Source organism: Panthera tigris, chromosome X (genome assembly GCF_018350195.1).
Source record: "Panthera tigris isolate Pti1 chromosome X, P.tigris_Pti1_mat1.1, whole genome shotgun sequence".
NCBI lineage: Eukaryota > Metazoa > Chordata > Mammalia > Carnivora > Felidae > Panthera > Panthera tigris.
This window is the reverse complement of record NC_056677.1, coordinates 11,691,421-11,717,976: the sequence shown is the minus strand read 5'-3', so window position 1 is coordinate 11,717,976 and position 26,556 is coordinate 11,691,421. Positions and strand designations below refer to the sequence as shown.

General features: G+C 46.0%; 1 protein-coding gene across 2 annotated transcripts; it reads left to right on the top strand.

The window, feature by feature from the left end:
• Window positions 1-1,457: 1,457 nt before the first annotated feature.
• ASB11 (ankyrin repeat and SOCS box containing 11) lies at window positions 1,458-26,229 on the top strand. 2 transcript variants are annotated; one of them, XM_042974449.1, is made up of 7 exons: window positions 1,458-1,643; window positions 10,243-10,322; window positions 13,616-13,723; window positions 16,833-16,983; window positions 21,238-21,372; window positions 22,490-22,681; window positions 25,666-26,229. In XM_042974449.1, the coding sequence occupies exons 1-7, from the start codon at window positions 1,463-1,465 to the stop codon at window positions 25,788-25,790; spliced, it is 972 nt and encodes a 323-aa protein (XP_042830383.1). In that variant the 5' UTR covers window positions 1,458-1,462; the 3' UTR covers window positions 25,791-26,229. The 2 variants fall into 2 exon arrangements, with proteins under 2 accessions (XP_042830383.1, XP_042830384.1); XM_042974450.1 differs by lacking the exon at window positions 1,458-1,643 and adding an exon at window positions 2,447-2,645.
• Window positions 26,230-26,556: the final 327 nt, after the last annotated feature.

The following is a 26,556-nucleotide window of genomic DNA, read 5'->3' as shown; positions in this document are numbered from 1 at the left end:
TCTGGCCTAATTTGCTGGTATATAACACAGAAAGCACAGCCATGTTTTCAATGAAAAGGCCAACACAAGACTGAATGGTGTCATGTGTTAAATACACGACACCGGGCCGACATGCGTAAATGACTCAGAATGAGAGTGCACTTCTTAGAGCGCGATTGAACGAGACACGACACGAAGAGAGGTCATGTGCCTGTGTTCGTGTGTGCGTTTTCATACGTTGGCACTCTGTAGGTGGCAAGTTGCAGGCCCACACTAAGCTCGGTAAATAAACCCCGTATGTTGATCTCCGTTCTTGAGGGTGGGAACTGCCCAGGATCTTTGTGTAAGACACCGAAATGGACGCAGTGTGTGTTGTGCGTCAAGGCTGTATGCTCGCACGTCAGCCTTTTAGCGGAGTGTAGGGAAACGTTTGTCGCCTAGGTAGTCATTCTCATTTGCCCGAGCGCTACGAGAAACTCCCCGTATCTTTTGCATAAAGCATTTATTAAATAAGACTTATTGAGTCTGCTCTTAAATTTTTTTGGCCTGCCTTTTTCAATAGTTTGTAGAGATTTTGAAAATCTAAGATAGCCAGGAATGAAAGAGGAGACGTGGATTTTCCCCATCCCTTTTCGGTAGGGGAGGGAAATTAAAAACAAGTCTCTTTCCTTCATATTGGCCCATCGATGTGTGTGGAACAGTTAGGGGTTACAAGAGAATATTGTCCGTTGGCAGAGGGTAGCGATTCGTAGAATCTTTGGGTAGTTCACCCAGAACCTAGGGTGTCTTCTTTCTCCATTTCCCTGTAACTCTCCCATGATCAAGGAGAGCCCGCGTATTCCGGTACGAGGTAGGTACCACCTTTACCGACACTTGAAACGGGAAATGAATGATGAGCTTTGCCGGCAGACCTTGTCACAGATGCGCCTATTCTGGCAAGTGGTCTAATGCTTTCAATCCGACACATCCACTTGGACAGGCATCCGAGATGAGCCTTTTATTAAGTACCGCCTTAGAGTAAATGGCCTTTTTTTAACCGGTCATATTTTAGATCGGGCCATTATCTCCCATAAACCTGAGAATGAAGAGAAAATGAAATGCTCTGGGGCCGGTACTTCCCACTTCAAATGACTCGCTTCGTCACCATGGGATCTGACAAGTTTGTTTTATCTTTCCGATACTGCCTTCCAACATACTGCAGCACAAATTGGGATTGAGGGATCAAAAAGATGTGGACAGGAATCCCGTTGGTTAAATAGCACTGAGGAATGCAGGTCTAAAAGGAAGTTCCTTTAGTTCATTTCACATGGCTGTGGAAGTCAGCACATGCAGCCTCCGAATCACAGTTAGCTTAGAAGGTACACACGAGTTCTCAGTAACAGAGCACCAAGAGCTAGAAAGTTGAAAATAGATGTCATGTGATACCAATCATAACTCAGTGTAATTTTGCAGCACCAAGAACCTGTAGAGAGTGCAAGCCAAAATGGAAGATGGTCCTGTTTCCTATGGCTTTAAAAACATTTTTGTTACAATGTTTGCCACGTTTTTTTTCTTCAAACTTTTAATCAAAGTGTTTTTGGCTCTCCTAACTCATTTCTATATCGTCAAAGGAAATAGAAAAGAAGCGGCTAGGATAGCAGAAGAGATCTATGGTGGAATTTCAGGTAAAATCACACGCGTGTGTTCTCAACACTTAAAAAAAAAACCAAAAACCTCCTAGATGATTCGTACGAATGATATTTCTGGAGGGTGGATTTTATTTGTGGTTTGGCTTTGTGTGGGTACTTTTAGAAACTACAGCACCGGTTTGTGAAGGAGTTTCAGCTTTATTTTTGCAAGTTCGTAGTACTATTATTATTAGTGGTTATTATTTAAGAAGGAACTAGGGTAGTGGCTTTTTAAGAGTATTTGGAGAAATCTCGTTTCCACTAACCTGAAAAATTACCGATAGGGGATTTTCTTTAATATTTTTCAACAAAGTTCAACAATGCATTCTAACAAGACCGGGTCCCCTCCGGAAATAGAACGACCAATATATCTGATTTCAAGCAGCAGCTGTGGCATGCTATGTATATTTTTGTGTTGTCGTTTGCAGTGCGAATCGATTAGCCACTTGTCACTGGCAGGAAACATCCTTCACGACGCGGCTTTTACTCGTGTGAAATGCCAACATTTGGGTGAAACGTTTTAAAACTGTCCTGCTTTGTAGGATTTCGTCTCCGTTTCTCTCCAGAAATGATTCACCTTAATTGTCGTGAGATGCCACAAAAGTAAATGAATCAGATACACTTGTTGCTGCTGGGCTTGTCACTTGAGAGAGGAGTATTTATTCGTAAACAGAGTTCAGATTTTCCCTCTGTTATTTTTAGCGTTCATAGGGGTTTCCAGGATGACATCATTCTTTATCTAGCGTCCATTTCAATTTGCACCCAGGATTCTCTTTCAAAATAGACTTAGGCTGTGTGATTCCAATATGCCAGACAACTTTGAAGACGCTAGATAACAGCAGTATCCAAAGAAATAAGACCTCCAAAGATAAAGCATCAGAATGCTTCAATTAACTGGGGGAAATGAGGAGAGTCGTGAAGTTTCAGGAAGTGTCAGAAGGCGCGGAATGTGGAAAGAGGTTTCTTTTGGGGATTACATTTGTCACACATTTCAGGGAGGTACGTTGCTTAGACTGGTTAACAAAAAAAAAAAAAAAAAAGCTTCTGTTTAGTTTCAAGTTAAGTGTGATCTGAAAATCGTATTTTCTAATTTGATATGTAAATATGAACAGGGCTTTGTGAGAGTTTCAGTAACACAATTTTGGTATTCTCAGAGATACATCATCCTCATGGTTTAAATGAGGTCAAATCCAACAAAGTCGTTATTGCAAGAGCGTGTTGAGAATGTTTTCTCCTGTTGCTCACGTGCATTGTTTCTGTCTTTGTCATCCTTAATTAAGTACGCTCTTAAAAAGGTTTTATAATAGTCAAAACCCATGTAAGCATGGTTTGGATTTGGGTCTAGAACTGTAATACAAATCTCTTAAATAGAGCTCACTCATTCCTTAGCTCAAATGCCTTTATTTGTTCAAGCTCCTAGGATAATACTCATTTAATTTGCAAGTAATGTCATGTTATAAAGTCAAAAACGTATCTTTTGAATATCATTAACAAGGCAGGGACTGGGAGAGAATAGTACATGTTAATTTTTCAGTTTAATTTCCTTCCTATGTATACATATCTACGTGTGTGGATGGCTGTATGTGTATACAAATACACATCCCCCCCCATACGTGTATATGATAGGATATCCAGAGGTGGTAAATAAGGCTTTCTATGATAATGCAGGCCGTAACATGCCAGAAACTGGGTTTTTTTTTTCTTCTGACACTGTTAGCAGTCAGATGCTATATTCTTCAAGCTAGATGTATTAAAAAGAAAGAACAAAATCTTGTGCAACCAGAAATTATCTTTGCTGCTCACTGGTCAGACAGATGTCTGTTGGGAAAATATGTGACATTTAATCAGTAAGTTAGCTAATTGACTTAGAAAAGTCTCAGCCCAAGGTTAAATTTCTTGAACAGAGCTGTCAGAAACAAGGGGAGAGCAGTAAAAAAACTCACCCAGGGCAGGGTTTATTTAGCCTGTCATAGGTCCTGGCACGCTTTCTTTTGGAAGCTAAACCTAGCATCATATCCCTCATTAAATATCATTTTGGGGGCTATAAAATCTGGATTTTTTTTTTTCTGGATTTCACATTCTGGAATACATTGGTCAATATGTCTTTGTGGCTTAAACTATTAAATTTGTAGATAACTTACCAGACCTGAGTTAAACCAGGTTGGCTGTTTTATTTTTCAGGCTTCTTTGTGTGATTTGTCAATAATGTGTGTGTGTATATATATATATATATATATATATATATATATATGTGTGTGTGTGTGTGTGTATGTATATATACATATACATATACACGTGTGTGTGTATATATGTGTATACATATATATATATCTACATACACACACACACACACACACACACACTCGTATTTAAGTTGAAAACATTGTCATTAGCCCTTGGCACGACGTCTAGAGCACCGGATGGATCGCTGGAGCCCACCTTCAGCCCTCAGATCGCTCTGCAGGTACTTATTCCTGACAGATGCGGTATATGATTTTTCTGCCTTTGCCAATCTGGCCAGAATTGAAGCTGTATTTAGTACAGGGCTTGGTCATCAAACTTGATAAAAATAGAGTATAGATACAGGTTGATAATCTGTTTTCACAACCCTCGGGCCAGACGTGGTCCAGGATTCAGGAGTTTGGGGGCTACTAGGAAGATTGAACAGTGTTTATAGTGTATATTACACGGCACTCCCAGCAGGGCCTCGAGCCGCCTCCCCAAATCAAACATTCTGTATTATATTGGATATTTTGAAATACAAATTAAAAAGAAAAAATCTCTTAACCTGAGTCCTTACCATGCTTCGCTGCCAAAGGAGTTTGCATCAAACTTGGGAAAAAGCTTGGTTTTCAAAATTTGGGTGATTTTACATTTGCAGATACGAGATTGGAAACTGTTGTATTCTTTTTTTTTTTTTTTTAATGTTTATGTTAAGCCAAATCTAAAAGATCCGTGTCAGTCTAAATGTTAAGGCTTAAAATGAGTTGTCCTTGTTCTAAATTCAGAAGCCTCACTTTGATTTGATGGCCCTGCCTCTGTCTGACTCATCCCCCTGACTCCTTTTTCCTACCCTTCCCCTACCAGCCGGTTTTTCCTGCTTTTGGTCCCTTCTTGCCAAACCATCTACCTAGCCTTCTACTCTTGTTCAGTCTTGCTGGTTGTCCTCTCAAGCCTTGGCCCAGCCGTCGTCTTCATGGCGACACATCACAGGTGCCCGCCGGCTTTCCCAAATTTGGACAACCAGCCCTCAGCAGGGGGTGTGCCCGCACCAACTGTTACCTTTAGCTCAGCTCTCCTGCTCCTGATGGGCTCAGAGGAACCTTCTAACACCCTGCAAATAGGTGTTCATTGACCATGGTGCATCTCCTGACTGGAATCGAGTGTTCTAGAAAGCGTGCACTTTAACTCAATCGTATTCTAATATTTTAGGTATCTCAGGAAATTTATTATAATGTGACTTTTTCCAATTACCTTTGTTTTACTTAAATCATTAATTCTGCTAGGCTCCTGTGTATATTTTGGTTCAAAATTGAGGTTCCTCTTGAATGTGTTTTCTCTGATAAGTGCTACAGGAGAAGATATTGCTTCATATGATTTTGGAACTTGAATAAAGAGACTAAAGATTGTTCCACGTGCACTAGAGATTATAACCGGTTAGGGGGTTCTTTAAAAGTAATAAACCAGTAAGCTCAAATACTTGTCAGAATCAGGAAGGGGGAAATTGCAAAAAAAAAAAATTTAATAATAATAATAGTAATAATACAGGTTTTTATCTTGAATACTTGGCAGTCAGACAACTGTATCCCCTCAGAACCGATTTTGTTACTGAAATGTGTGGTTTTAGGAGCTGTCATATTCTGAGAAAAAGTCCACCGGGGGGGCGGAGGGGGATGAAAACGCACTTGAACATTTTCCATACACTTCATCAGGAACAAGTAAACATATTTGTCCAGTAAACTATCTTCCTAATGTGCTTGCAGCCCCGTGACACAGGCAGTCTGCCCAAGAACTAAAAATAGACTGCCTTAGGAGAGAAGGCTTGAGTCCTACTTAGGCGCTCACTTATTTGGAGAGCTTAGTTGATATTTCCTGAAAGGAATGGAAAAACTCCCTAGCTGCCAAGTAACTTCAATCCTTAATTTCTCACAATTAGCTCCAATTTGCGAAACAAGAACGGTAAGAGCGAGACACTGCGTGTTGGGAATAAGAGGAAAGCAGGAGAACCCACCATGGCTGAGTTGCTGGAAAGGGTTTTGTGTGAAAACTCTAGGCCCTTTGACGCAAGTGCTGGAAAACAATGGGACCGGGAAGGTGGCTTCCTGGAGAGCGGGTTTGTTTCCAGTGGGGAAACAAAGAGGATTTCTACATCGAAGGGGATACGAATGGATTCATTTCATGCTATGTATGGGGAGATGGCGGATAGAGCGAAGGATCCCCGGCCAAGAAACCTACCCTGAGGTTAGGTGGGATCTCAACCCAGCGGTTCTTAACACCAGAGCAGGGTGCGTTCTAGGTCACAAAACCTTGGAATTCGGTACTCTTTCTGCCAATACTGGAAGTGAGGTCTCGTTACGTGGGGCAAATGGGTTGCCGTGCGTTTTGGGGTGTTCCGGTTCACGACGCGAGGCTCTTCCCTTCCCTCCTCTCTCGAGGGCCAAGGGCAGGGGCTCCGGGAGAAATACGAGTTTAGATAAGGGGCCTCTGAAAGCAGGGGAGCTTGGTACCTCCCTGTCAAGTTGGAAGTCAGCCGGGGCAACTTCCGGACCTGTCCGCTGGGCCTGTCCAGCGGGAAGAGGGCAGTGGCGTGGTGAGAAGGAAGCCCAGCCCTGCTCTCTTCCTGCTTTCTGGGTGGACAAGAATATGGCCCCGTAGGCTTGCCATGACATGGGGTGGGAGCTCGGGGTGTCCGAGGGCGCTGCGTTGACAGGGGACAGGAGGCGAGGGGGCCGAATGCCAGTGAACAGGAAGGGGGCCTGGAAGTGAGCCCCGGTAGGAAGGGCAAGCCCGCAGACCAGGAGTGACACCTGCAGTTGAGGCAGCCAGCGAGCGAGACCGGCCTCGTCTTCCACTTCCCTGGGGAGACGTCCTCCCTCTCTCTTCTCCCCACCCCCAAACCACAAGGGGAGCTGGCACCCAGAAGAAGGAGGTGGGAACACCTATGGGGACACGCTGCTCTTCTGTCCGCAGCTGCTGGCGTGGCAGAGAGGGCCATCCCCTGCCCCCGGAGGAGGTAGAGGAGAGGAGATTATCTTTCCAAAGTGGACTGACCAGTACACTGGTCGTTTTCAAATCTCTCGATTGAAGAACTTTGTAAATACAGACAAGGGCACAAATTCTAAGCGAACATCTGGATGAATTTTCACAAAGTGAGCGCGATCAGGTACCAGCTCCCCGGAGCAAGACACTGCATATTATCAGCATGGCCCCCACTGGTTCCTCTTCCCGTCAGCCCCCACCCCTCCTTGGGGTCCTTTTGACCCCAGGTGAGTTTGGCCCCCTTTTGTATGTTACGGAAAGGGATCACACAGCACGTGCCCTCCTGTGTCTGGCTTCCTTCACTCGACATTAGGTTTCGAGATCTATCCAGGTTGTATGTGCGGAGTGGGTCTTACGGGACTGGTGAGGAACAGAAATTACTAGAAAGAGGACGAAGATGGAGTTAGGGTTCCTGCTTCTCAGAAGGAAAGGGGACCCCCACAGGCCACTCGGAAGTAAGTTGTAAAAATAATAAAGCCACGTTGTGTCAGTATTCTAATTTCACGATAGCTAGTTACTGTAAATCTTGTTCTGATTTTTGAATCAAATACTTACTGTACTTTCGGGTGACTCGGGTTCACTGGCTGTTGTTGGAACAAGGGCGTAACAGAGCCACGGCTGTAGGTTTGCTCCTGACACGGGTCAAGGTTCTAGGGACGTCCGTGGATGAAGACTGACCTCCTAACCCCAGGGCCCAGGTCCGCTTCCAAGAGCGATTAGGCAAGACTGTAGCATGTCTGATACACGGTTCATATTGAACGAGGTGAAGATGTATTAGAAGAAAACCAAGGCTGACTAATCGAGGATTATATGCATTCATTATGTCATGATTCCCAGCTTATGCAAATTATAAATGTCCAAAGAGATTTTCAAATTCGTCAGCTTTTAACTGACTCAGGAACAAGTGGAGGCGCAAACAGTATTTTTTCATGTTAAAATTTGTATCCATTTTTCTTATCAAAGCATTGCACTTTCATATCAGGAGTACGAAAACACCAGTGAGTATATGTATGTGTGTGTGTATACTTAATTATATATAAATTAGTTCCAACTTACATACGTGTGTGTACACACACACACACACACACACACTTTTAAATCTTGGAACCCACTTTGAAGTGACAGAAAAGGCCCAAGAGTGGTACCAAGAATTCCCACTTCTCTTTGCCCAGAGACCCCATTCATTTTTACCCAACTTTCCTAATAATGTCCTTGAGAGCAAATATTGCCTTTAGACGTTGTGTCTCATCCGCCTTCTTCAGTCTGGAACGGTTCCTCTGTCCCTCCTCGAACAAGTTACAGGCCAGGTATTTTAGAGAACGGCCCCCAGTTTGAGTTGGCTCACAGTGTCCTCAAGATTAGATTTGGGTTATGCATCTTGAGCAGGAAGATCACAGATGCTGTGTGTATTTCTCCCATCGCCTTCCTTCCGATAGTACATGATGTCGCCCGTTGCATTCCATGGCATGGCACACCGGGCCGATTTGGTCCGTCACTTCTGACGTTCACTCTGATCCGCTGGGTAAGGTGGTGTCTACAGTTTGGTGCTACTGTAAAATCGCCTGTGTTTCTTTTATACCTAGTAGTTATTTTGTGAGGAGATCACTGGAGCCAGATTCTACCGTTCCTTCCACATTTCCAAGTTGGTGTCGTACTATGAGGACGAGCTTCCTCCTTGCTATTTGTATATTAATCTCTATCAGTCAGTACTTACAGATTCCTATTTTCTTTGATAGGGTATAATCTCCTACCATCACTTTGTATTTGGATGCTGAAGGCATCCCATATTTGACCAGTGGAAGCCCCTTCGAGCCAGCTCCTGCGTCTTTTTGACACGTCCCGTCATTCACTGTCTTCCTGGCACAAGGTGTTCGAGGCCACCTTTATCTTACGTTTTTCCTGGCCCGGCCCTGGAATCAGCCATTTCTCCAAGACCTTGTTACAATGGTGCCAATATAAATCCACACGTTGAAAATCACATTTTCATACCGACTGCTCCAACTTGAGTCCAACCCCGTAGAGTCCATTCTAGGCTTCCCCCTTTTCATAACGCAGAGGTTACGAGACGGTAAGAAGTGAGTTTCGGCCTAAGAAGAGGGCCCACTGAAATGTCGACAGCCCTGGTTCCCATCTGCTGGAAAAGTCACTCCGTCCTTGCGGCCTCGAGCTATTTCGCATTCACGTAGTCCTAGCGTTGATGGGGTTGTTTCCACCCGGGTTGCAGGAAGAGGAACACCTGGATTCTTGGCACCATCAGGATCACCTAGAACAGGTTGATGAGACGGGCCTTTTGTGTGAAATCCGAACCGTACGACGTGCTTCTCGGTGTATGAAGAGCACGATCATAGTTGAAATTTTACAAACTGGGACAGGCCTTCCGAAACAAGTGATTTGCTCTTTGGCGTGTTTTAAGAGGGTTACTTCGCAAATGCCCACTGGAGCTGGTCAGTCTTGTTTACCGACCAGCAATTACAGGAAAAGAAATATTTGTGAGGCTGTTCTGAAGCTGCCCCTTAGGGCACTGCCCCAGCGTGTGTACTTTTTACTCACAGATTGCTTGAGTACCTGACATTATGGATGTGCTTTATTGGCCTACTTAGAGACCTAAGCCCTTGCTAAGTACTAAATTACTGTACTCCCATTTCACAGATCACGAAATTGACGTGGAAATAATTTTAGGAACTTGCCCTTCTTGGCAGAACGTGGTCGAGGTGGGACTTGAACCCAGGCCCTGTGGCCCCGCTGGCTCTGGGCTTAGCCATCACGCTTAACCGCCCACCGAAAAGTGTGGAAGATTGTGTCATCTGAAAAGCCATATTCTGCGTCATGGGAATAGATATGCCTCATCACCTAAATGAAAGAGAGACATTTAATTACCTAGGGAATTGAGAGCAAACCCATTTCCCCTGATTCTCAGGCCTCCTTCATGGGGTACAAGCTGTTGCATTTTCAGGGTAGAGGTGAGGGTAAGAGGCAGGGTAAAGATGAAAGCAGAGAGGCCTGTCCACCAGCTTTGCCCCTCACTTTGCCTTGTTTGGAGCTATCAGACTCCAGCTCCGAGAATATGTATTCAAACTCAGCCTATTGCTTATTAAAACCGCCCCCCGCCCGAAAGGGTGAGAGAGATGTTACGTGCTCCCTCTCCACACACATCACTAAATGGGTGGACATATACTCAGTGGCTTGTCACCCTGAAAGTGGCTGCTGAAAGAGCCTGGTGCGTGGGCCAAGCTTCCCTCCTCTTCTCCAAACCTCCTCTTACGGTGGGTGGGCAGCACGACTGAGCTGCCCGGAAGAAGACTCCAGACCCTGACTCTGAGCTTGATTTGTGTTGCAGATTGCTGGGCTGATCGATCCCCACTTCATGAAGCTGCGGCCCAGGGGCGCTTACTGGCCCTTAAAACTTTAATTGCACAAGTAAGTGAACCAGAGACTTGAACCTGTGTGCCTTTGCGATCATCAGCGTCATGCTTTACGAGCTTTGACTGAAGCGGAGTCTTGCTTGCCCCATCTGGCTCCCCGCACAGCCAGGCTCGCTGTATGTATTCTCTGCAGCTCAACCGTTTGTTCCTCCTGCCTCTCCTTTCTTGGGAATGTGGCTCATGTCTTCCGCCCAGCGCCCTCCTTCCCCCTCCGGGCCTGCCTTTACCCCATAGGCAGTTTCCCTGTGAGGGTGACGGTAAGTGCCTTCAAATCTTTGTTGCACTAACTCACCCTGTGCTCTCCCAGTGTTCCTTGGTAACAATGGCCCCGAAGTTGCATTAGTCAGCTATTACCGCATAACAAATGACCTCAAAACACAGTGGCTGAAAACAACGAGTGCGGATTGTCACGGTTTCTATGGGCCGAGGGGCAGCCTGGCAGGTGGTTCTGGCTCTGAGTCTCTTGCAGGCAGCGGAGTGTCGGCTGGGGTCGCGGTCATCTCACAGCTCGAGCGGGGAGGATCCGCTTCCAAGCTCACGCATCTGCTTGTTGGCCAGCTTCAACCCCTTGTCACAAAGGCCTCTCCACAGGGCCGAGTCACGAAATGGCAGCTGGCTTCCCCCGGAGAGAGCGGGAGACAGTGCCTTAGAAGCAAGTCTTAGTATAACCTAATCTCCAAAATGGCATCCCATCACTTCTGCCATATTCTATTCATTAGATGTGAGTCGATAGATCCAGCCCGCACGCCAGGGGAGGGGATTACAGAGTGAGCCAGTACAAGGAATCGGGGATCGCTGGGGGCCACCTTAGAGTCCGCCTCCCCTGATACGGTATTTCAAGAGCAAATTTACAATGGGTTGACGTGGGTAGATGTTACTCTTTGGGAAGATTTGTTAAAGTCTTACTTATTAAGACTATTTTATTTATGACTGTACCCCTAGCACCTTGAACAACGAGTAACGGCTTAGTCAATATTTGTAAAATGAATGAACAAAGGTGTACATGCTCCATTGACGTTGTTTTAGAATCTACGTGTGTATAGAGGAGGTGATTTATTGTATCTTTTTTCTACATCCTAGCTACCACCGAACCTGGCTTCCTTACCATTTTCACATGCGCACACACGTGCACACGGGTGTGCTTTTTTTTTTTTGCTTTCTTCTTTATGAGTTGTGTCACTTCTTAAGGAAGTAGAGGCAAAAGGAAAACAGTACTGCCAGTAGTAATCAAATGGCTTTTGTGCTTGATTTTTATCACTTGCTTATTTATTTCTAAGCACTTTAGAATTTGATTATTTTTTTGCACGTAATATATTCACATCGTTCAAAGATTAAAGTGATACTAAAAGGTACACAGTGAAAAGTCTGGCATCCGCCTCCTCCCTCTTAGTCTCCCACTTCAACACTTTTAGTAGTATTTCTTAATAAACGTTTAATTTTGGAATAATTTTAAAGAAGAGTCGTGGGGTGCCCAGTGGCTCAGTCGGTCAAGCTTCCGACTTCGGCCCAGGTCGTGATCTCACGGTTCGTGGGTTCGAGCCCCGCATCGGGCTCTGTGCTGCCAGCTTGGAGCCTGGAGCCTGCTTCGGATTCTGTGTCTCCCGCTCTCTCTCTGCCCCATCCCCTGCTTGTGCTCTCTCTCAAAAATAAATAAACATTTTTTTAAAAAAATAAAGAAGAGTTGCAAAGAGCGTACAGACAGCTCCCAGATGCCTATGCTTCACCCAACTTCCCCTAGTGCTAATATTACATAACCATGGTACTTTAGTAAAACATAAGAAATTAACATTGTTACAATACCATTAACTAAACTGCAGACTATTGAGATCACACCAGTTTTCCCACAGAGTCCTTTTTCTCTTCCAGGCCCCAATCCAGGATCCCACATTGTATTTAGTACTTATTATTTTTTTTATGTTTGTTTATTTTTGAGAGAGAGAGAGAGAGAACGCACGCGGTGCAGGGACAGAGAGGAAAGAATCCCAAGCATGCTCTGTGCCGTCAGCGCAGAGCCCGAAGCAGGGCTCGAACTCACAAACTGTGAGATCCTCACCTGGGCTGAAATCAAGAGTCGGCCGCTCAACCGACTGAGCCACCCAGGTGTCCCCCACCCCCGACTTTATTTTTAAGTATACTTCATAAGCATGTTGATTTCTGTAAACCAGTGTGCTTAAATGTGTCAGGAGTGCTCTTCAGAGGGAAGTTGAGCTTTTTCTCAGTGCACGCACACTTCTTTACCCTTACACACTAGTAAAAAAATGTATTCTTTTATTTTATTTTTTACTTTATTTCACATACAGTGTGGTGGAGTAGAGCAGGAAACCAGGGATGAGAAGCTCCTATCGTGCTGGCTGTCATCGACGGCTGGGGGAGCCTTAAGTCTTAGTAATAGTTTGAACTTTCTGCCTCTCCGTTTTCTCGTGCACAATGAAGGTGACTCACTCTAGACGGTCTTTCAGGCCCGTCCAACATCACATGGGTACGAATCCAGGAATTGACTTTGCACCAGATGGAAGTTTTGTTTTTTGTTTTTCCTAGTACACTGCTGCCACCTTGTGGGCCAGCCTGTTTTTCTTTTCTTAAAGGGAAATAATACACAGGGAAATTTTCCTAATTGTATTAAATACCCAAATTGAAATAGACAGCACAGCCCTAGAGTAATGACATCGTATTCAGGGCATGAGAACGGATGGGACCAACGAGGTACAGAGAGGCCCTAAGAGGAAGGGACAGGGCAATAGTGGCAAGTCCCAGCTGCTGGCCACAGCAGGGATGCCACCAGCCCCAGGGACGTGGGGCGGGAGGCCGTGGGAACTTAGGTTGGCGTTTGGGGTTCAGGGTCATGCACTAGGTTTCGGAAGTTTTCAGTGGGTCGGTTAGGAGGCAGGAAATCAGAAGCAGAACTCAGTTCAGAAAAGCTGAGAGGGACCTCCTGCTTTCACAGAAAGTGGTAGTCATGGGTCGGGGGGATGGTCAGGGCCAAGTTGTGAAAATCAGGGCACGAAGTCAGAGTCGGCCAGCAGCGGGGCTGATCATGCCCATCTGTCACATGGACTCCAAGACAAGGCATAAGAGGAGGGGGGCGTGCTGGGACTGGGTAAGGAGAAGCCGCTGGCCCCGGACCCTGGTACGGCAGAGGCCCCTCCATGCCCTGGAGTTGCGGTCAAGAGCAGTGCTGCCACTACGGCATACGAATGCCGGAGCGCTGTGTGCTGGACTCCGGACTCTGAAGTCCGGGAGTCGCCGGCATTGCTAACGCAGCCTCGACCCCTTCTCTCCAAATTCTAGGGTGTCAACGTGAACCTCGTGACAATTAACCGGGTCTCTTCGCTCCACGAGGCGTGCCTCGGAGGTCACGTGGCCTGCGCTAAAGCCTTATTGGAAAAGGGCGCGCACGTGAGTACCGCCCCTCCCCCCGCCGCCCCCTCCCGCAGCCCTGTCTGCCCAGGTGCACCTGCTAGGGTCTAAACAGACGCTACCCTCCAGACTGTGCACCCACTGGCGGTGTAGACAGGTCTGGCCCTGTCCGCGTGCACATTCCTGAGACACGGTTGGTCACTCCCCTCTTCAGCCTCTGTGCCCGTGGGCGAGCATTCTAATGAGGTAATTCACAGGAATCCTTGAAAATTGCCCTGCTGAGTTTCAAAAGATCAACTCAAACTAGAGTTCTCTGAAACCGATCTCGGGAAATGGACTGTGAAACATGAGAAAGAGTACAATTTAAAAGAGCGACAACAAAAACGCTCTTAATTCAACACCGTAAACCAACGACTATTTTTATTGAGCAAAATCATCAAATTAAATAAGCTTTTAATAAGTAATACATTGAAAAAACCCGACAGAATTAACTTTATCTTATTTTAAAATTCTATCCTTATGTGTCTTTTTTTTATGTTTATTTTAGTTTTAAATTATCGTTTTTAACTCTGGTATAGTTAACATACAGTGTTTTATTAGTTTCAGGTGTACAATATAGTGACTCAACAATGCCATACACCCCCCAGGATCCTTATTTCAAGCATGAGTGGCTGAGGTGCTGTGTGTAATAGATATCACAACAGAACTGTGAACTTACAACTTTTGAAAATCTCAGTCACATTCATTTAGTTGCCAGATACCATTTTGTTGCTAATTTCCACTTTTTAACTCAGTCCTCGTGTTGTTTCACGAGCGGCAATGTTTTTAGGTGCTTAACTGAAGCTGTTCTTTGCATTTTATATGGAAGTTGGGTCTATGTCGAACTGAATATAAAAGCCTTTCTTGGGCAAAGTGATTTTCCCGATGCCACAGTGGTCGTGTGTTTTTATGCGGTGGTGCTTCCTGAAGTTACTGCGTAGTCAACTCACATGTAGTGAAGGGGTGAGGCTGGGTGAGGGCCGTTTCCTTCCTTTGGCGGGAGATAGCAAACCACATCGGGTTGTGGAGGAGTGTGTGCTGGTACAACTCTGGGAGTTTTTGTGGGAGGCAAAAAAAAAAAAAAAATAGAGTCAGACGCAGTCCCTTGTGTTTGGCCATCTTTTGAGGAAACAGTCGGTGAAGATTGTGTTATTTAACATTTAAATCAGAAGGAGACAAGGAATAAAAGAGAGTTGGTCAATCAGTAGGAAATTCCTCAAACTTGGCAGGCCCGTGGGTGCCTCAAACTCCGTGCATCTGAAACTTGTGCTTCTGATGTCCTTCCCCGGGGGATGGGCTCCCCTTGCAGCCCGGTCTCAGAGGCCAGGTGAACACATTCCTGCGTTCCCCCATTCCAGACCTGGGATCATCCTACTTCTCCCATCTCCCTGACTAATTAATCACCACATCCTGCTAATTTTGCTTCCTCAGTATTTCTCAAGTCTGTACTCTCTTTTGTCTTGCTCCTGTGGTGCTCGAAAGCATTTATTATTTTTTAAAACATTTTTAATGTTTATTTGAGAGAGAGACAGAGGGAACAGGCGGGGGAGGGGCAGAGAGAGGGAGACACAGAATCCGAAGCAGGCTCCAGGCTCCGAGCTGTCGGCACAGAGCCCGGCGCGGGGCTCGAACTCCCAGATGGAGAGATCTTGACCTGGGCTGAAGTCAGACGCTTAACTGACTGAGCCACCCGGGCGCCCCAAGCATTTATTATTGTATCAAAATGATCTCTTTCTGTGTTTGTCTTCCCTGATAGAATTCACCCTGTTCAGGAGACGCAAGTTGCCTTACTCGCCTTTGTTTCTGAAACACTGGCACCTAATAGGTGCTCAATAAATGTTTGCTGCCCTGACCTGAGAAACTGAGGAAATCAAATTAGAAGACTTCGGGACTGAGGATGAGGATGATTCTCAGTAACAACAAATCGAACCAGTTCCACGAAATATTTTTTCAGTACAAATGTAAATAGGTTAGAAAATCCCTGGGCTGTATGAATTTGCACACTACCTCCCCTGTCCTTGTCTGTCGCCGCCACCTTAGCCTCTCCTCCTTCACTTTCCAATATAATGGGGGCTACCCTGGGACTGTGGAGAGGGAGCTTTTTTGTTGGTTTCTGAGACCAGAAAATTTGGGATCCTGATTCCCACACGCCCGCATCCTCAGTTGTTGAGGCAAGAGCCTCACCACCGGAAGGCCTTGGTCCCCTGATGTCCTGGCCAACCTATTGCCAATACCCAAAGATGCCCTCCAGCTGTGTTGCTTCTCAGGTGCCTCCCGCATCCCTAGAAGGCACCCAGGGTGGTCGGAGACCCCATGTTGATGGCTCTTTTCTTTGTGCCTTTGGCTTGATCGTGATCTCTTTAGGAGTCACTGCTGGCACACGCAATCGGTATGGACTAGAGCAGACCAGTAAGAGAACTTGTGGCAGGACGGACAGAACTGCGGGGAAATTGCTGAGGAGAGTTTTTGCAAGCGCAGATTTGGGGACCTGGCTTCTCAGTACTTTCGGGGCCCACCACATTGGTTCATGATTGGGATGGGGAGTCAGCTCCGTAGGAACGGCCAATGAAAACAACTGTCGTTGCAATTGTGTACTAAATGCTCACCGGGCACCAGGCAGTGTTCTTAGTGTTTAACATGTGGTGACTCACTTGATGCACCCAATAACTTCATGAGGCAGAGTCTTTAATGATCCTCATTTTACAGGTAAGGAAACTGAGGCACAGAAAGTTAATAACCCGACCGAGGCTTCTGAACAAATAGAAGAGAGAACGCTGGGATTTGAACCCGAGCTAATGGTACCAGCGGCCATGCTGCTAACCACCAAACGGGCCCCCCTCCTCCATGGTTAGGAGGCTCGTAAGAAGCTCCGGAATGCCCATGCATACATTTGAAAAGCTCTGTCCCATTTTGTCCCACTTGGGATATTATTTGTAGGTGAGAGTTGACAGATTGCTGGCATCTAAAAAACATGGTACCCTAGTGATGTAGAGTTCCCTCGCTCATCCACCAGCATGGGAACTTTCTCCAGGCAGATGCATAGGAATAAACACTTGGCAACGGTGAGAGAAAAATCGCAAATCCTCTGGGCCTCTTCGCTCATCGTTAGGTCAACGGAGTGACGGTCCACGGAGCCACGCCCCTCTTCAACGCGTGCCGGAGCGGCAGTGCTGCGTGCGTCCACGTGCTGCTGGAGTTTGGAGCCAAGGCCCAGCTGGAGGCGCACTTGGCTTCACCCATCCACGAGGCAGTGAAGAGAGGTGAGTCGGCCGCCACAATGCACACCAACTGGTGGGCTCGCTCCGATCTGCGCCAATCAGTGGTATAGTGTTCACCACGCCCTTTCTGTCTGTGATGTCGCATTTCCTAGGGAGTCGGTCCCTCGGCAGGCCTCTCTGGAAACTCTTTGCTGGTGTTTTGGTGGCTCCGACTGCAGGGGTGACTTCCACGAGTCGGACGTTGCGTATGTCTTGTCTTTACTAGGAAAGAGCGGCTCATTTCCCAAAGCCCATAAAACATCAGCCACTAAAATAAATTATGAAAGTGTCTGAAAGCCAAGGCTGATGGTATCCCTAATGGAAGATTCAACATAACTGCCCACAGCCAGCAGTATACTCCAGACGAGCTGCTGACTTCAAGGTCATTAGGTATTGAAAAAAGGTGGCAACTTTAAAAAGCATCGCATTAGAAACCTTCAGGTTGATTCTAGCTTCCCGTGTTCTCAGTTACTTTTGAAATGAGGGAAAAGAGTAAAATCGAGGTCTTTAAATTTTTTTTTTAATGTTTATTTTATTTTTGAGACAGAGAGAGACACAGCATGAGCAGGGAAGGGGGCAGAGAGAGAGGGAGACACAGAATGTAAAGCAGGCTCCAGGCTCTGAGCTGTCAGCACAGAGCCCGACGCGGGGCTCAAACTCACAAACTGTGAGATCATGACCTGAGCCGAAGTGGAACGCTTAACCGACTGAGCCGCCCAGGCGCCCCCAAATCGAGGTCTTTAAAAACTTGATGCATTGGCTAGACAGAACAAGAAGATACCTTTGAAAGGTCAAGGCCATTTGTCACACTGACAGAGCAGCATTTCTGTCACCCACTGGTGGAGTTATTCTCTTCTATTGAGATCAGAAATACAGTGGGGGAAGTTAGAATGCTGTAGAACAGTGATCTTTGCGGGTCTAATTCGGGATGAAAGTCTTCATTTCAAAAGGCAATAGTGAAAGATTTGCCCCAGGTTATTAAATATGTCACTTGGTAATTTTTTTTTTTTTTTTTTTTTTTGCAGCGGACTACTTTTTTTCTCTGCTTTTATTTTTGTTCCATTTCTTTAACAATTGAAGTCTAATTAGCATACAGTGTTCTATTAGTTTCAGGTGTACAATATAATGAGTTAACAATTCTGTGCATTACTCAGTGTTACTCCTGATTGCCTTCACCTCTTTCACCCGCCCCCCCCCCCCCCCCCCCCCCCCCCCGGTAATCATCAGTGTGTTCTCTGTATTTGAGTCTGGTTTTCTTTTTGTCTTTTTGCCCCCTTTGTTTATGGATTACTTGAAATGCAACAAAAGACCTAAATCTCAGTGTATCCATGGTTTCGATGTCTTATACATATTTAATAAGCACCTATTGATTAATAACCGAGGTTGGTCATTTCCCAAACTTTAAGTAGATCCTTTAAGTTGAAGGAAAATGGTCTCCTTTGGAAATGATTGATCTAAAAGTTTAAAAAATTGTTTTACTATTGATTTGAAGTGAAAATTAATCTGATATTTGCATTTCCATCCAAACATTTAAAAATGGATATATATTGGGAATGGTTTGAATTATTTAATTCGTGGATGGTTTTATGTTGGGGTGTTTGGTATCTATGGACCCACAGAATACATACGTACTTATAAATACATGAATTCATGAGTCTCTACATATTTTTTTTTCCTGTATCTAAAAGCATGTTAGGAACCAACATCCACAGAATGGAAGAGAAAATAGCAAATTCATTATTTTAGACACTGTTATATTAGTGTCCATCATTTATATATTAATTTTTTGAAACTTCTGTGAGTACTTAAATTTAACTCAGACCAGGCTCAGTTTCTTCCGCAAAGAAAAAGAAAAACAAAAGTAAAAGGACAGGAATTATTTTTTATTTTAAGTTTATTTATTTTGAGAGAGCAAGTGAGTGGGGGAGGGGCAGAGAGAGAGAGAGAGAGAGAGAGAGAGAGAGTGAGAATCCCAGGCAGGCTTCACGCTGTCAGCATGGAGCCCGATGTGGGGTTTGAACCCATGAACTGTGAGATCATTACCTGAGCTGAAACCAAGGCACCCTTGGACAGGAATTATTTTAAAATGTTTATTAGAGAATTTTTACATCCATATTCATCAGGGATATTGGCCTGTAGTTCTCTTTTTTTGCTGGGTCTCTGTCTGGTTTAGGAATCAAAGTAATGCTGGCTTCATAGAATGAGTCTGGAAGTTTTCCTTCCCTTTCTATTTTTTTGGAACAGCTTGAGAAGGATAGGTATTATCTCTGCTTTAAATGTCTGGTAGAACTCCCCTGGGAAGCCATCTGGTCCAGGACTCTTATTTGTTGGGAGATTTTTGATAACTGATTCAATTTCTTCGCTGGTTATGGGTCTGTTCAAGCTTTCTATTTCTTCCTGTTTGAGTTTTGGAACTGTGTGGGTGCTTAGGAATTTGTCCATTTCTTCCAGGTTGTCCAGTTTGTTGGCATATAATTTTTCATAATATTCCCTGGTAATTGCTTGTATTTCTGAGGGATTGATTGTAATAATTCCATTTCATTCATGAGTTTATCTATTTGGGTCATCTCCCTTTTCTTTGTAAGGAGCCTGGCTAGAGGTTTATCAATTTTGTTTATTTTTTCAAAAAACCAACTCTTGGTTTCGTTGATCTGCTCTACAGTTTTTTAGATTCTATATTGTTTATTTCTGCTCTAATCTTTATTATTTCTCTTCTGCTGGGTTTGGGGTGTCTTTGCTGTTCTGCTTCTATTTCCTTTAGGTGTGCTGTTAGATTTTGTATTTGGGATTTTTCTTGTTTCTTGAGATAGGCCTGGATTGCAATGTATTTTCCTCTGAGGACTGCCTTCACTGCATCCCAAAGCGTTTGGATTGTTGTATTTCCATTTTCATTTGTTTCCATATATTTTAAAATTTCTTCTCTACTTGCCTGGTTTGACCCATTCATTCTTTAGTAGGGTGTTCTTTAACCTCCACGCTTTTGGAGGTTTGCAGACTTTTTCCTGTGGTTGATTTCAGGTTTCATAACGCTGTGGTCTGAAAGCGTGCATGGTATGATCTCAATTCTTGTATACTTATGAAGGGCTGTTCTGTGACCCAGTATGTGATCTATCTTGGAGAATGTTCCATGTGCACTCGAGAAGAAAGTATATTCTGTCGCTTTGGGATGCAGAGTTCTAAATATATCTGTCAAGTCCATCTGGTCCACTCGAGTCTATTCGTTGGGCAGCCTCTCCGAGGAGAATGCTTGTTTGTGTAGTTGTTGTTAAGCCCTGAATTTGAAAGTGCAGTTACACGTATATTCTACAGTTGGGGCTTTACATATTCTCATAGGTGTCTTCCAGGGTAACCAGAATAAGGAGGTGCAGCCGTACACGGGCCTTGGATTTGAGCACTGGCTTTTGTGGGCCGTTTACCCCTGTGCATCTTGCAGCCTCTGTTTGGAAACTGGTGGCTTCACCGTGAAGAATGATTCCAGCTGTGCTCCTTGGAGCCCGTAGTTTAGATGGAGGCACCGTAAGGGCTGCAAAGAGGAGTTGCACTGGGGACGTATGGGCATTCTTTTCTCTTTAATGGTCTTTATTTTGGACTTTTCTAAGATTTCCAAAAAGATATTTTTTTTTCTGCCTAAAAAAAAATATCTGGTTTCTTTCTTTTTCTTTTTACACTTATTTATTTTTGAGAGAGAGAGAGGGAGCACGAGGGAGGGGCAGAGAGAGGGAGCGAGAGAGAGGATGTCAAATAGACTCTGAGCTGACAGCGCAGAGCCCGACGTGGGGCTCAATCTCACGAATCGTGAGATCATGACCTGAGCTGAAATCAAGAGACGCTTAACCCACTGAGCCACCCAGGTACCCACCCGGCTAGGTTCGTTCGTTCGTTCTTTCTTTCTTTCTTTCTTTCTTTCTTTCTTTCTTTCTTTCTTTCCTTCCTTCTTTCTTTCTTTTTTAATGTTTATTTTTGAGAGAGAGAGAGAGCGAGCGAGCGCATGCAAGTAGGGGAGGGGCAGAGAGAGGAGACACAGAATCCAAAGAAAGCTCCAGGTTCTGAGCTGTCAGCACAGAGCCCGACGCGGGGCTCGAACCCACAAACCGTGAGGTCATGACCTGAACCGAAGTCGGACGCTCAACGGACTGAGCCACCTAGGCGCCCCTGGGCTAGCTTTTTTCTAAAGCCCATTCCAGGTAGGCACTTCTGTAGTTCTGTAAATAGTCAATATTTCCCTTACTTGAGTAAGGTTGTCTTTTGTGCCACCAGGTCATAGAGAGTGCATGGAGATTCTTCTGGCAAATAACGTTAACATTGACCAAGAAGTGCCCCAGCTTGGAACTCCCCTGTATGTGGCCTGCACCTACCAGAGGGTAGACTGTGTGAAGAAACTTCTAGAATTAGGTAACTTCCAGAAATCTTTTTATGAGAAGAACCTGTTAACCTTGTTGGTTTTCCATGGCTTTAAAGACTAAGTTCTTGTCAGGCTGGACAAAATTCTGACAGTATTTGCTGTTTGAATGTTTAAAACAGAACTTTTCCAGAGAAATGAGTGTCCACTTCCTTTGGTATTGGCTCCATTCACCTGGTATGGTTCTCTTTGGTGGTTTCAAGAGAGAGCAAGGGTCTCTTTCCCATGAGTCCTAGTGGGAAAAAAGAATTTTATTGCGTTGGCTCTTTTTGAGTCACCTGCCCATCTCTGAACCAATCATGGTGGCCAAAGGAAATACAGTACACTGACTGGCTTAGATTTCAGTCTGCCTTGTAGTTGTCGGGCTTCCCTGGAAACACGTGAGCCGGGAATCCCAGGGGATGGTTCCTCAGAGGGAGACCTAGGTGTGGTTACCAGGAGGATGCCGGATAGCAAAAATAACAGACATTTGCCATAGACTCCCTTAGATCAATCCTGCTGAGGTACTTAGTAACTTCCTTCATTCTAAAAGGTATATACAGACACTGGGAGTCCGGGGTGGGGGGGGGGAAGTAAAATGTCTTGAAACTATTACTTGATTAAAGATTCCCCAAACTTCACCGCTGACGTTAGAGGCTGTACTAAGAACTTTTAAATAAGAATTCTTATCTCCAAGATTTTTTTTTTTTTTTTTTTTTGTCTTTTTCATCCCCTATCATTTACGACTCCCTGTCGTAGTTCAGAAATCTTTTTCTTGGAGCCCGGAATGACCTAAGTACCAACTAATCTTAACTTTATCCTTTGCCAAAAAACAAAACAATTCTGCGTAAAAGGCGCTGCAGGTATTTTGTCTGTCACACGGTTCGTACGGAAAAGCAAGGAATGTATTTTAAGTGCCTAAAAATGTCTCTCTTCACTCTTCTCACCCAGATCCTTTGAAGCAGTTTCAGTAGCCACTGCTGAGGCTCTAGGCTTGGGTCAGACATTTTCGAAGATTGGCCCAGCATGTCATGACATTCAAGATGCTTCCCTCCGCAGCTGCTGTATTTTAGGCCCGTCGTATTCCCACATCAACGTTCAGCGTTGACTCGTGTCATTTGCTTTCTCAAGGAGCCAGCGTGGACCGCGGCCAGAGTCTGGACACCCCACTCCACGCCGCTGCGAGGCAGTCCAGCGTGGAGGTCGTCCACCTGCTAGCGGACTATGGGGCTCCCCTGAAGTGCAGAAATGCCGAGGGGAAAAGTGCGTTGGATCTGGCGGCTCCAAAAAGCGGTGTGGAGCAGGCCCTCCTGCTCCGGGAAGGTAACGAAGGGCTGGGTGTCCAGTTCTGTCCCGGAAGCGCATCCGCTGTCTCCCCTCCCTGTCTTCTCTCCAGACTTCCTTACCTCTTTTCTCTTTTTCCTTGGGAGTGGCACGTGGGAGGCAGCAGGCGTCGCTGGCGTCCCCGAGATGGGATTCGGTAGGCGTATGTGTTCACTTGTAACGGAAGGGCATTTATGCAACCGGGAGGCTGCTGTGTATTTTCCGTGATGAGAAAATACTCCGGGAACTCTGTTTTCACCACGAAAAGGTGAACTGCCACATCTGGCTTGGAATAAGTGCCCAGCGGAGTGGACCAGGACCCTGCTTTGTCATATTTGGAGAAATATTTGTCAGCGGAAGCTAGCAATACTTGAGTTAGAGGCTGTAGGCTGGATACGGAGTGTGTATTTCAGACACTGGACTGGGTGGCCAAGTCGATTGCCTGCCCTCGAGATCAGGGAGCAGGCGGATCTGTGCCCCCCCACTGCCTCACCCCCCTTTCCACCGTGGGCCAGTGGAGCTACAGATGCCCGAGGAGACCAGGCGGGTCTCTAAGAGGCTCTGCATTCCAAATTCAGAAGTCAGTCATGCTAAGTCTATACAGAAAGAGAACATTATCCAAGCCTGTACTGATCGTTTGCATGCTTGGGAGACTATTAAAGGTGATGGTAATAAGGGGCACCTGGGTGGCTCGGTCAGTTAAGCATCTGACTGTTGGTTCCGGCTCAGGTCATGATCTCACGGTTTGTGGGATCGAGCCCCGCGTCGGGCTCTGTGCCGACAGTGCAGAGCCTGCTTGGGATTCTCTCTTTCCCTCCCTCTCTGCCCCTCCCCTGCTCGTTCTCTCTCTCTGTCTCTCACTCTCTCTCAGAATAAACAAACTTAAAAACAGTGATAGTCATTATTCAGTTTTACACGTGTTAGGCGCTGAGCTAAAAAATTTGAAACCTGGATTAATCTCCCTGAATTCTGAAAACTTTAAAGCCGCGAGCACTTTGCAGTAGCTGGTGCTGTCCCGGCTGAAGATAGGACAAGAGAGCATAAAGATACTGGCTTGCAGAGGGTCATATGACTGCTAAGGAGAAGTGGGACCCCAGCCAAGCGGTCTGACTCCAGAACATGCGCTCAGTGTTATGATGGCCCCGCGCTGAACCTTCTGAAACACTTTCTGGCCGAGAAGGGTTTTATTTTACTCACCAGTTCCACTTCATGAAACCACCCTCGTGTCTTCTATACCTTCCAAGTAGAACGCTCGGTTCAGTCATTTCAGGAATGCTTTCTAGGTCAGTGCTTCTTTTTAAAAAATTTTTTTAAATGTTTCCTTTTGAGAGAGAGCGAGAGCACCAGCAAGGGAGGGGCAGAGAGAGAGGGAGACACAGAATCCAAAGCAGGCTCCAGGCTCCGAGCCATCAGCACAGAGCCCAATGCGGGGCTCGAACCCTCGGACTGCATGACCATGACCTGAGCCAAAGTCGGACGCTTAACCGACTGAGCCACCCAGACGTCCCTCGGTCAGTGCTTCTTAAGTTCTACCATGAGTATGAATCACCTGGTGATCTACTTAGAATGCAGATTCGGGTTCAGGAGGTCTGGGATGGGGCCTAGGCTCTATACACCCACTGGGTTCCCAGGTAGTGCTGCTGAACTGAGGCCACACTTTGAGTACCACTGGTCTAGATTATTCCCAATAGTCTGTGTCTTTAATGGTTGCTCTTTTATTTGAATCTCCACTTGAAGAACTCTGATCTTCCTTACCGGCTCCCAGTTTGGAAATGCCAGGTCCTTTCCAACTGTTAGCCGAGAATATGGTTTATGGCAATTGCCACATTTCCTCTTTCCTTCCGTCAAAGATGTTTCCAGGTCCAGGATTTAGATTCGTTCTAAGCAGGTGCTTCTGTCTTCTGTCGTCACAAGTACAGCTGCTTGGTCTGGAAGGATGGACGCCAGCTGTGTCACAGTTCACTCTGGTATCTGACCTTCTCTAGGCACGCTGGACGATTTGTCTGCGTTACTGTTTTGCAGAGGAGCTTCGGTTGGGTGACAGGTGGAGATGCTTTCCACTCGCGCTTCCCAAGATTTTAACGAAGGGCACTTATGGGCTCTGTCACATAGATCCTCCTTAGAAACCTCAATTCAGGTGTTATCTGGCTATTTGCATATGCAGGGCCCCATTTCTCATGGGTGGCAAGATCCTGTTACAGTAGGATTGTCTTGAGAAGGACAACTTTATGCAGTCCGGTAATCACACAGGTCTACTTGAAGGGATCTTTCCTGATACAGTGAGGCTAGGGAACACTGGGACATTACAAATGCCTCTGCATAACTAGCGTTCCAGCCAAAGCCTCATTCGTCCTATTCAGCCATATCTGGGGCTCTCGTTACTTTCCTTCAGCCACGCAAAGCCATGGGCGTGATGACTCCGTGAGCCCCTTTGAGACTGAGGTTTGGGATATCATGGGGGTTAAGTGAGTTGGGTCCTTTCTCTAGATCCTTCATGGAGCTGGGAGCCTTGTGTGAATGGAGGGCCCTTCCGAAAATGACTTGGGACCCAGCCAGCACCGCCTCACGGGCAGCCAGAGCCAGGCGGTCCGGGAGGCCTCTGTGACCTTACAGGCCTTTATGCCCTCCTGGCAGCTGTCCCTCGCTTGGTTCTCCTCGGCCAGTACTATCCCGTTCGTTGGCGCGTGCGATACGTGAATGAGGCGCGTTCCCTTGAGGCCTCACGCTTCATTCCTGACTTGCCTCTGCTTAGCCTCATTCTCCACTGTCGCTAACACGCTCACCTTTAGAGGGCTCACCCAAACATGTCGCCGCCCAGAGGGCCACACTGGGGTCCCTGTGTGTATTTAGCGTCTGCTACGTCGCTCTACGATCCGTGCACGGAGCCAGCTTGTGGAGCATTTCGGCCTCTTCCGGTCCCCTGGTCTCCCCTTCTCCCCCAGTCCCACCACCATGAACTTCACACGTTGTAACTTCTTCCCCAGGCCCGCCTGCTCTCTCCCAGCTCTGTCGCCTGTGTGTCCGGAAGTGCTTGGGCCGAGCGTGTCGTCAGACCATCCGTGAGCTGCATCTGCCGGAGCTGCTGGAAAGATTCCTGCTATACCGGTAGTCCCAGCTGGCCTTGGGAAGGTACTTGGAAATGAGCAGGCTACTGCCTGCTGTACCCAGGGTACTTAGTGTAGACACCCGGCGGCTAGGCTCTGAGTACCTTCCAATGAGCAGAGTCAGCTAGTGTTGGTCCCCGAAGAACCAGAACACCCGAGGAGTAGAAACTCCTGGTTAATGCTCTCGTTCCCCGAGGGGCAACCGGAAGCCTTTTGGTTTTTCGCTTTTGTTGTTAAGACACTTTAGAAATCCGTGCAGCGAAGTGAAAATAATCTGTGTTTGAAGATTCGTGGTCTTTAATTATCTAAGGGTCAATATTCTGCATATCTTGCAGACACATGTAAATCTTGGGTGAATAAGAGTCTGATGAGTGTATCTCATGATGTGTTCCTGATGTAGTCCCTCCCTCCTTTGCCCTTTCTTTCTCTGCTTCCATGAATAAACTTCTGCTGGAATTTTGATTTCCTCGCCATTTATATATATACACGCGCGCGTGTGTGTGCGTGCGCTGAACGCATTCGAAACATCAAAGTTAACAGAGACTTGCAGTTGCTGAGGTCTTGGTTGATAAGAGAAATGTTGCTCGTCACTTGTGACATTAAAGGCTGTTCGTTGAAGCACACGGTTCTAGGACAGGGCAACACTGGCTGCTCCCCTATTACCTGAACCCGCAGGCACTGTTTGATGCATGTTGCAACCCAAGCATCCGTCAGCTTATTTTCAAAGTCAAGAGCCTCAGGGTTGTTTGAAATAATTACATGTTAATGCCA